We start from the raw sequence: 10,206 nt of genomic DNA, 5'->3' as shown, positions 1-10,206 counted from the left end.
CCATCAAATAAATAAATGAATACGCATATATCTTGACAATGGTTTTGTTTGCGAACACACTTTGGTGTTTCTTTTTTTTTGGCGATTATTGTTTTTCTTTTTATTGGGGTTGTTGGTTGTTTTGGGGGGATTTATTTTCAATATAATTGAAGAGCTTTCAACAACAACAAAAGCGCTAAATCCGTTTATAAAAAATCGATTCAGCACCTTTCGAAAGCAAGCTTTTCATTTCCAGACATTATTTCATGACCGAACATGGCATGAAAAAGAATACTGTGAGAATTTTGCTCCCGGAAACCGCCTTTTCTTGAAGTTGATAATTGCACAATTTAAGATGACAACATTAAATGTTAAAATTTTCAATGATATCATTGTGTGGAAAAGCGTTGAATGGAAATGAATAAAATGAGCACTGCTGATAACAACGACTGTCATTTAACCATCAATCAGTGCCATCTCAAAGTTGCCATTGGATAATCTCTTGTATTTGACTCTGCTATTTCTCGACCGATATTTTCTGCATGAGGCAACAATGAAAATGGTCGCTAAAGTCATTAGCACACCAGTGGCCATGGCCGATAAATACAGGGCGGTTCTAGTGACTGACGATGCTACTGGAGTGGCGCAAAACACATCGCAGTCCGATGGTCCCATGGGGGCGTCATTTTGGTTTCCCGGAGATTCTGCAGGCACAAAAAAGTTTAAATAAACTACATGTATAACTAATATCTTACACCCCATGCAACGGAATAGAAACACTGATGAAGCATAGCACACTGTACATAGCTATGTTGTAAATGCTACCAAGCGAAAACAACAGAAGTAAGCCTAACACAAATTCCGAACGTAATTACAAGGTGTGCTACGAGAATTCTTGGATGGATGCTCTTCACTAAACACATTTTTACCATATCATCTCAGAGGACACTGTCAGCGTTGTACCTGTATCACTATAACCGATGCTTCAAACCAGAATCCGTTAGAGAACATAATACTTGCATTGTCGGTGTCATTTCATTGCACGATTCGATAAGAAATGATGTATCCAACATCCGTTATCTGGATGAATCTAATATCACATGTTATACTCTCCACAGATCTGCAGTGAGTAATTTCATTCTTGCTATGCGTTGTTTAATCCTACACTGTAAAAACATCGGTGTTAGATTTAACACCACGGGTGTTAAATCTAACACCGATCAAACTTCAATAAAGGACCACACCCACAGGTGTTAAAAATACACTGTGATGGTGTTGAAAAGTGTTCACCTGACACTTCGTGGTGTTAATTTGACACTGTACCTGGTGTTATTTTGACACTGTACTAGTGTTAATTAAAAAATGACACCACATGGTGTTGATTTGATATTTGCTGGTGTTAATATCAATGGTTTAACACCCGTTCAGCTTCAATAAGGGACCACACCAGCTGGTGTTACTTTGGTGTAAATTTATTTTCACATTTTTTCAAAAATCTAGTATTTTAATGTAAAATTCTTGATCGTCTTGTTTAAATTAAAAATCAACAAGAAGTGCAGTTACTAAGAAACTCTTCAAAAAACAGTTTAAAATTTGGAAATGACACCCGTAGGTGTTAATTTAACACCATAAATGAGCACCGAAAATTTAACACCAGCTCGGTGTTCACCATTTAACACCGGACTTTTTGCAGTGTACCTAGGTAAGGTGTAGTCTGTAAACCCGCTCCCCCCAAAGGATAGAAAAAGTTAATCAACTTTAATATGAATGAGGCGTTGTATTCCTATATCAACAATCTTTGCTAAATGGCAATCTCACATGGGTTTTTTTTTTTTTTTTTTTGCCCTTTACTCAATTCCAACATGTTTTAACAAATTTATGGTAGTACAGTTTCTGTGGAATCGGAAAGTATTCCCATTATCGCCTGATACTTGTCTAGAGTCTTGTTAGGGATAAAATGATGTACTAAGTATTCCTACCTTCCTTGGGTTTGGTCTTGTACGAATAGCCGTCTCGAGCACAAACGGGCAAGTTGTCTGGAGGAAGGGGTAAGTCTGCATCATCACCAACCCTGAGAATAACCGCCATGCCGAGCTGTTAAAATATAGGAGGACGGAAAGTATACATACACAAAGATAGAGTTATAGATAATGAGAAAATGGATGGATACATACAGAAAGACGTGGGCCCCTCTTTTCCAATAACTCAATTACTTTGAAGAATTAGTCTCATATGTAATATCTATGAAGAGCTCGCTTCGAAAAGGCACTAAATCCATCGTTTTCAATGGATTTAGCGCTTTCTGATTAAAAGCTCTTCGTACGCATATATGCATATAAATGTTGTAATACAATGTACGTTTTGTTTTCCTTGAATTTGCATGGACAACAAAAGTGTGCAATTGGAAATAAAATTTCATTTGAACTTGTTTGAACTGAAAGACAAATAGACAAAAATGTAGAGCGATATATATATATATATATATATATATATATATACATATGTATATATATATATATATATATATATATATATATATATATATATATCGATAAACAGAGTACATGTAGATGGTGGGATAGAAAGGTATATAGATGATATTGAAGTTATAAATGTATAGATTTAAAAATGTTTAGAAAGAAAATGTTGAACGTATCATTAAAATTGTACATGATAAAACATAAAAGAAATATGTCATATGCATGCATATATGCATAATTTCCTAATATAAATAGATTGAAACTTTCATAGGTGTTTTGGAATAGATACATAATAAATAATTGGCGACGAAAAGAGCAGTTCAAACTGAGCTCTTCGCTTTAAAATGATTTCACTCGAAGTCGAATCCTGAAGCTGGCATTCTTTTAGCTACCTTCTCTAAATCTGGCACGAAGAAAAAGATCTTCTGAAAATTTCCCTGACCCATTCGTCTGAGGTCTCAAAGGTGACTTTACTGTAGTTCGATGCAAGAAGAAAACAATACAACTTAAAAAGGAAAAAAAAAGATATATCTAAAGCTTCAATATGTTTACCTGCCAAGAACATTTTCCTCTACCGTGATAAAATGTCCTGCTTTGATCGAAATATGACGGTCATTATGAACCAAACGAAGTAAGTATAGATACGAGTGCCTCTATCTTCTAGGTTTTGACCCAAAAAAAAAACGTGTCTTGACAGAGAACTTCATGTTTTGAATACTCTTCGATTGTTTCATTCGTTGTTGCTGTTGTTGATGATACTGCTGCTGCTGCTGTTGATGATGATGATGTAGATGTTGTTTTTGGGAGATAGCCGGACATTAACCATCAATTAATTTCAAGAGATAAATGTTGAATAACAAAAAGATGGCGATGACATCTACTGACTTGTCTGACAGTGCGCGGTTGTTGTTGTTTTGTTGTTGTTGTTACTGTTTTTGTTTCCGTCGTTGTTCTTTTTTTTTAGTTAGTTTATTTTGAGCTCCTATTTACCTCTTGATGTAGATCCATATGACAGTGACACAGCCACCATCCAGGATTATCTGCCCTGAGTCTCAGAATCACGAACCGCTGGGCCATCATGATGGTATCTTTCCGGAGAGGGCGCTCTAAATTTTTCTCCAGTTCTCCTGCAGAGAATCCATTGTGTGCATCATAAGTGATTTGACGCTATGGCGGTGACCTCGATACTAATTGAAGTAAAACAGACCCATGAGTTGGACACTAGGCAAATAAGGCCCACGAGCTCGATATTAAAGTGCACATTAATCCCAGTGATGTAATGGCGCGCTCGTGGGTATTTTAGCTAAATGTTAATCTCATGGGCACTTTGCATGTAGTGTCTAATTCGTGGACCGTATAGCTCGTGGGCCTATTTTAGTTGATGTCGAGCGTAGGGGCCTTATTTATCTAGTGTTTGGTTCGTGGGCTGTATAACTCGTGGGCTGTGTGACTCGTGGTTGTCAAGCTCGTGATGTGCACCCCTGACGTGAATCATCAGTCATTTTCTTGGGTCACTGAGTGCTAACCCCATTAACGAGGAAAAATTAATGTAGTTAAAAAGGACAAAGTACGAAGAAAAATGTTGGAAGAATCAAATTCATGGTGGAAATATGTCTCCCTATAACGCATCCCGTTCTATTTCGTTGATATATTGTCAGAATCAATAAGATAGACTCTTATTTTTACTAAGAGATTTGTACCTCTCGTGAGGTTACCATGAATACACGATACCAACGATTAAAGTTTCATATACCTCTTTCATTCATCTCCTTCACTTGCTCTAGAGGAACTTGGTCGCCATTATCATAAGCGATGACGTAGAAGTGGTTTCCATGGAGATGGAGAGGGTGGGGTTCAAATTCCCTTTGTGACTTGGTAACGAGTATCAATTCCACAACCTGTCAGACGATGTCATGGAATAAAAAGTACTAAATATTCGTCTTGAAAAGAGAACATGATAATCATGAAACAAAGATACGGGAAGCATACTCTATATTTTCCTCATCAGCAAACCTTTCGAGAAAATTTTGATTGTACATGTAGGCCCTACTTGTGTTTGACGTGTACTACACCTATATAGCTACACATTTTTAATGTGGCAGTGAAATGTGGAAACAAGCTGTTCTGTTTTTCATTCCACTTTATTTCAACTGTTGTATTCTAATTTCGATGTCGCCATATCAGGGCATCTGACAAAGTTTCATTCGAATATCACTCCATGTTGCAATTTTGATGTAATTGCATTAGAATTTGTTTCAAATAGCGAAGCCGAATCTTAAAAAAGACACTTTGACAAAACACAATAAACTTCGATACTAGTAAGTTTTTGATAAAACTGTGTGGGAGTTTATATCATTGCAATGGTCAGTAATGACATTTCGAGTGCCTTCAAAAGAGTATCAAAATGTCCGCAACGAATATGATCTAGATACATAGCAGCAGGGAGGTGACTTCCTGATAGCAGATTTTTTTAACAATAACAAAACGCGAAGAAGGTGAGTGAATTTTGCGTTAGCACTTGATCCATGCGAGAGGTACAGTAATATTATCATAGTTTACCTGACCTAGCTTGACCTCAATCACGTGAATACAGCTGCAGTATTCCTTTCCGCAGTCTCTCCCCGTCGTTGCCAATAGCAACTCCATCGTGCAAAGCTCGTCGTCGGGCACGAGGTCGTGGTGGCTGAGCACAGGAACGGGTGGGAGTGCGAAGCTGATGTTGTTCAGCATGTGCGTTCGTTTGGCCGTGTAGGTGGCACCGTTTTGGCCGCCTTTCTCCACGGGGTAGTAAAGCGGGTGATGTAGCTTGGGAGAGTTGCGGTAGACAGAATCGACCTCGATGTAATGCCTAACATCTGGGTCTTTTCGGACAACTTCAGGTGATATGTTCAGACCTATACATGACACAAGATAAACGAAGTAGCAACAGCATGAATAATTGGAACAATAATGACAATGACCCTCTTAAACGTTTCAGCGTGAAATGTAAAGAACAAGGTCAAATAGTGGTAAACTTGAGAAAATGGCATTTAAGACGGATGTCCATACCTCTTACGACAATTAATGAATGACGTATTATACGTAGCTCTGACTTTCTTGAGGCGTACATGATGGCTGTAATGATGGACGTTTCTGATGATTGGCAATGACCTGTATAGGCTTTTTTTTTTTTTTTACTCTTCATAGCTCAGTGTGTTGTTGTATCTGAGTCTCTTACATAATGTAAACGGGGTTTAAAAAAAAAAACAACAACATATGCGCACCTCTCAAATCGACTAGACCTGGCCCTGAGGATGACATCCGTTCGTGGTTCGGCAAATTGAGAATTACACCATTCTGCACCTCATCATCCAACTCTCCAGTCGGCTCCTCAATCGGCGCTCCGTTGTAACGTAATATCGCAAGCTGTTCGATACCTTCGCACTCAGACCCCTCCACGCCACGCACCCGCAACCAATAGTTATCTATCGGTTTGTCGGCGGCGAAAACAAAATCGTATCGCTCACCTCCCGATATCACGAAACCACTCACTGAAATTGGATCGAATGGCGAACCATCGGAAGCGATTACTGTTATCGTGTGACCGGCTACCGATAGTATTAGCGGGCAATTCGTCACCGCGGTGTTGATCGTCCGAAATCGATGTCTCAATCCGGGTGTAACACTAAATACTCTGCGCTGAAGTTCAGTTTTCAAACCGTCCTGCTCAAATACCTGTTGATGTAAGCCAATTGTTTTCAAAAAATAGTTATTCCCAACAGGAATAATACAGATAGATAGACAAGGAAATCTTCTTGTTTTGGGAGACACTTAATTGTTCTTTGTATCCCACGTCACTTCGCAAGGTGATAGGCAGAATCACGCTATGGTACACCGCAAACTAAATATTATATTATCCGAACTATGCATCGTCATAGCTTGAATGGAACGATGTTTTAATGACAGAAAATGTTGGAATCAAGTGAATATAGAAGGCAGTGGGCCAGTGACAATATAGTGTTATTACGTAACATCTTATAAAATCACTAACAAAGGGATGAAGCAAACGTCCCAATAGTGAAGAAACAAACCTGTCCCGCGCCACGCCCATTAATAAGGAGCCCATCTGGTTCCCCAGGCCCATCGGCATGGAGATCCATCATCATGTGCTGCATCGCCATCACGTCCGTCCAGTCGGACAGCACGAGCACGTGGTCGACGCGATCGACGTCGTAGAGGTCGCCGTGCTCGTCGACGTCCTTGGCCTGCCGCACGACGAGGGATCCGAAGATGCCGTCGGCCCGTTGCAACCCCGAGTGGGAGTGCCACCAGTGGGTGCCCGGTGTCTCGGCCACGAAGTCGTAAGTGAAGGTCTGTGGGTGGGGTATCGGACACTGCGTGATCATCGACGTCCCGTCCATGTGAGGAGAATGGCGTTGATGCTGGCCGTGCCAGTGGATCGCCAGACCTTCGGAGTTGTCCAGGAGATTGTGAACTTTCACCTGAATTCGGTCACCCTGACATACCTTAACAGGGAAAAGAAACAATGGGCAAATTTCCGTTGTTGATATGTTTTACTTGGACAGTATTCATCCATACGCCCTGAGGAAAGGAAACTTAGTAATTCAGTAGATCACTCCTGTCCATGGCAAGGATTTTTATGCCTCCGCAACGAAGTGGCCGGAGGCATTATGTTTTCGGGTCGTCCGTCCTTCCGTCCGTCCGTCCGTCCGTACGTCTGTACGTCCGTACGTCCGTACGTCCGTCCGTACGTCCGTCCGTCCCGTTTTGTTTTTGTCGATATCTCAAGAACCGTGTGGTGGTTTTACATCAAACTTGGTATGAGGGTATATCCTTGGGGGATAATACTTTGTGTGGATTTTAGGGTCACTGGGTCAAAGGTCAAAGGTCACAGGTTATTTTGTGAAAAAAAATTGAAATTTCATGTTTTTCTCCATATCTCGCAAATGGTTCAAGGTATCTTCATGGAACTTAGTATATATGCTTGTACCGATGGGCAGTGATTATCTAGGGAAGTTGGGAGTCATGGGTCAAAGGTCAGGGGTCAAAGGTCAAGGTCAACTCCTCAAAATATCAATACTTTCCTTAAAATGCAATATGCCTGAAGGTTGTTTTTTTTTTAACTTGATGTATGGCATGTATTACCCAATATATATTTTTGGGGAAGCCAAAAGGTCAAAGGTCAAAAGGTCAAGTGAAAGTGCTAAATTGCACTTTTTCCTCCATATCTCGAAAGTAACTCAAGGTATCATCATGAAACTTACATATTTATGCATGTTCAACCTAACAGTGATTCTCTTTGGAACTGTGAGGTCAAAGGTCAAAGGCCAGGTCTAGATAATGCTATTTTCCCATTTGATACTGAAATTATACTTTTTCTCAATACCTTGAAAATTACTCAATGCATAAACTTATAAAAGGGTCAAAAGTCAAGTAAAAATCATCAGTTCCCCAAATACCTGCACTCTGACATTTTAATCATTCATCCAATTGAACCTAGTTCTAGGAAAGTGAACATTCAGCACATTTGTGTCAAACCTGTCATTTTAATATTTTGCCACTTGTGTGAAACTGTCATCACACATTGTCAAGACATTGTACTATAGACCTATTGGGAGAACCATGCATTATGGCGGAGGCATATCAGTAGCCGTAGCGATATATCTAGTTTTGTAAGCCTTAAAAGGTATGCAGATTATCTTTCCTTTAACACTCATTCGTTCATGTATTTTGTATCATACTTTATGTCTTGTACTTCTTAGAAATGTGATTTTAAAATTGTATACTTTGAATATCGTACATTTATTACAGTTTGTTGGATGGACAGAAAGTATATAGTGAAACTGAACTGAAATTTGCGAAACTTATTCCAACTATATAACCGTGAGATGAACTGCCATTGAATTAGGTTTATACAAAGATATTGTTGCCAAAATAATAAACTACATGTAACACTATATGGTCTCAGAGTCAAGAGCACTCATGGTGATACATCATATACATGTTTCACTGTCACGTGATCGTGTTAAGCCAAGGGCCGACAGGTATTTGACTAATCCATGTGCTTAACATTTGCTGTCATGATACTACTCCGAGGAAAAAAAGTAAAATCGATTCTTAACTTCGATAAGTGTTGGTTTTTTTAAGTGTACCACCACACACAAAAAAAATCAAAGCTTATGGGTATGCTAATAGTTCATCTGTAAGACCACCTTGAATTCGTAATGGTTGGTTATTTTGACTAGTAGGTTATCATTGAAATTTGCTTCCATTTGTTGTATATATACCTGTATACTCGGACCTGGAATTTGGCGGTTGATGGACAAGACTGGACGCTGAACCCCATTCAGTGCTATGCAGTGCGGCCGCTCACAGTCAGTCGAGTTGAAAGGACATCGATAGCATGCTTTAGACATGGAGTAGTACCATTCTGCCGTGAACTCGAACGCGCACAAGCGCGACGATCGTTGTTGAGTGCAATCACGAGCACACATGTGCAGCGAAAGTTCATCTTCACTGAGGTTTGTGGATGGCGCCGACGTTGCAGATACAGGATTGAAGATGAGTACTGCTATATCTGACAGAAATTGCGATAAAGTGGGTATAAAATCCCTCGAAAGCAAGCAAAGAACAAAAACCAAACAAACATATATATGGTACTCTGCGCAGTTATGTTCGAATGATTACTACTTTCCTCATTCGTGTTACAGTTGTAGCTTTTTTGTGAAGAGATCCATAACATTGAAATACCCCAAAAAATAAACGTTTCTTTTTCTACTCAGCTGTTATCAGTCACCCAGAAATGACTTTTCGGTTGTTCCCGTATGTAGTTAAAATCGACAATAAAGATAGTAGGCGCTGTAGAGACTTGTAATCTAGTCTCAAACGGTTTGCCGCTGGTTATCGCCTAACGAAATCACAGCAAGTAAGGAAACTCTCATACTTAGTAACTCACTTTGATCTTGAGAATATCTCTGCATCTAACGTGAAATGGAAATATGCTTGACCATTATGGAGATATTGAATTTAGTCTACGTTTCCCCAATTTGCACCTATAGTAGACGACGCTAAGTATTGGTAACAATAGTCAAGATCCGAGCCGTTGAATATTTTAGAGCGTATAACTTTGTACTTTGATTCGTACAAGTGATTATCCCTGCTTCGAAACAAATCAACAAGATAACACTCATTGTGAAAGGCCATTGACGTTCATGATTGATGCCACGTGTACTTCGAGATCTTTGTACCATGGTGCTAATCAGAGACTTCTGTTATGCAGCACTTGCGTAATCATGACTTACATGACATCTATACTTCTGCAGAATGATGTTCGATAGCAGGAGTATTCCATATACTTTGAAATAATACATAACTTAAAGATAACAATATGATTAATATTGATCAATATCAACGATGAAAAAAAAAATGAGAAGACAAACCTAAGAATTTTGGGAGCATTCTTTTCCATTTTAGTGGTAATTGTCATTGTCTTTGCATTAGTGCTATTGGAAAGAAGAAAATTGCAAGATTGAGACGCGATGATTTTTTTTTTCTTTTTTAGATAAAGTCTAGTCAGAAAAGCATTTGTGACCAATTCTTTTCGACATAGTCTCAATCGTTACATCGGTTTAACCACATGCCTATTATTGATATACAGCGAGTGCAATATCAACTTTATTTGTTTATGTTCAATATCTGAAATTATGTAATTAAATCATTTTTCTGTAGGGAGTTTTGTGATAAGTAT

General features: G+C 39.0%; 1 protein-coding gene across 1 annotated transcript; it reads right to left on the bottom strand.

The window, feature by feature from the left end:
* Positions 1-435: 435 nt before the first annotated feature.
* Positions 436-9,767, bottom strand: LOC139727602 (uncharacterized). Its single transcript, XM_071638583.1, has 9 exons — positions 9,761-9,767; positions 8,747-9,036; positions 6,530-6,964; positions 5,723-6,173; positions 5,019-5,353; positions 4,213-4,357; positions 3,450-3,586; positions 1,959-2,073; positions 436-683 (listed from the first exon to the last, which is right to left on the bottom strand). Exons 1-9 carry the CDS (start codon positions 9,765-9,767, stop codon positions 436-438), a joined length of 2,163 nt encoding a protein of 720 aa, XP_071494684.1.
* Between the last annotated feature and the right edge of the window lie 439 nt (positions 9,768-10,206).

Source organism: Diadema antillarum, unplaced genomic scaffold, assembly GCF_040938485.1.
Source record: "Diadema antillarum isolate AM-2024a unplaced genomic scaffold, OU_Dant_1.0 seq00000136_RagTag, whole genome shotgun sequence".
Taxonomy (NCBI): Eukaryota; Metazoa; Echinodermata; class Echinoidea; order Diadematoida; family Diadematidae; genus Diadema; species Diadema antillarum.
Note: the sequence above shows the minus strand (reverse complement) of the source record. Positions and strands in the feature narration are given on the sequence as shown.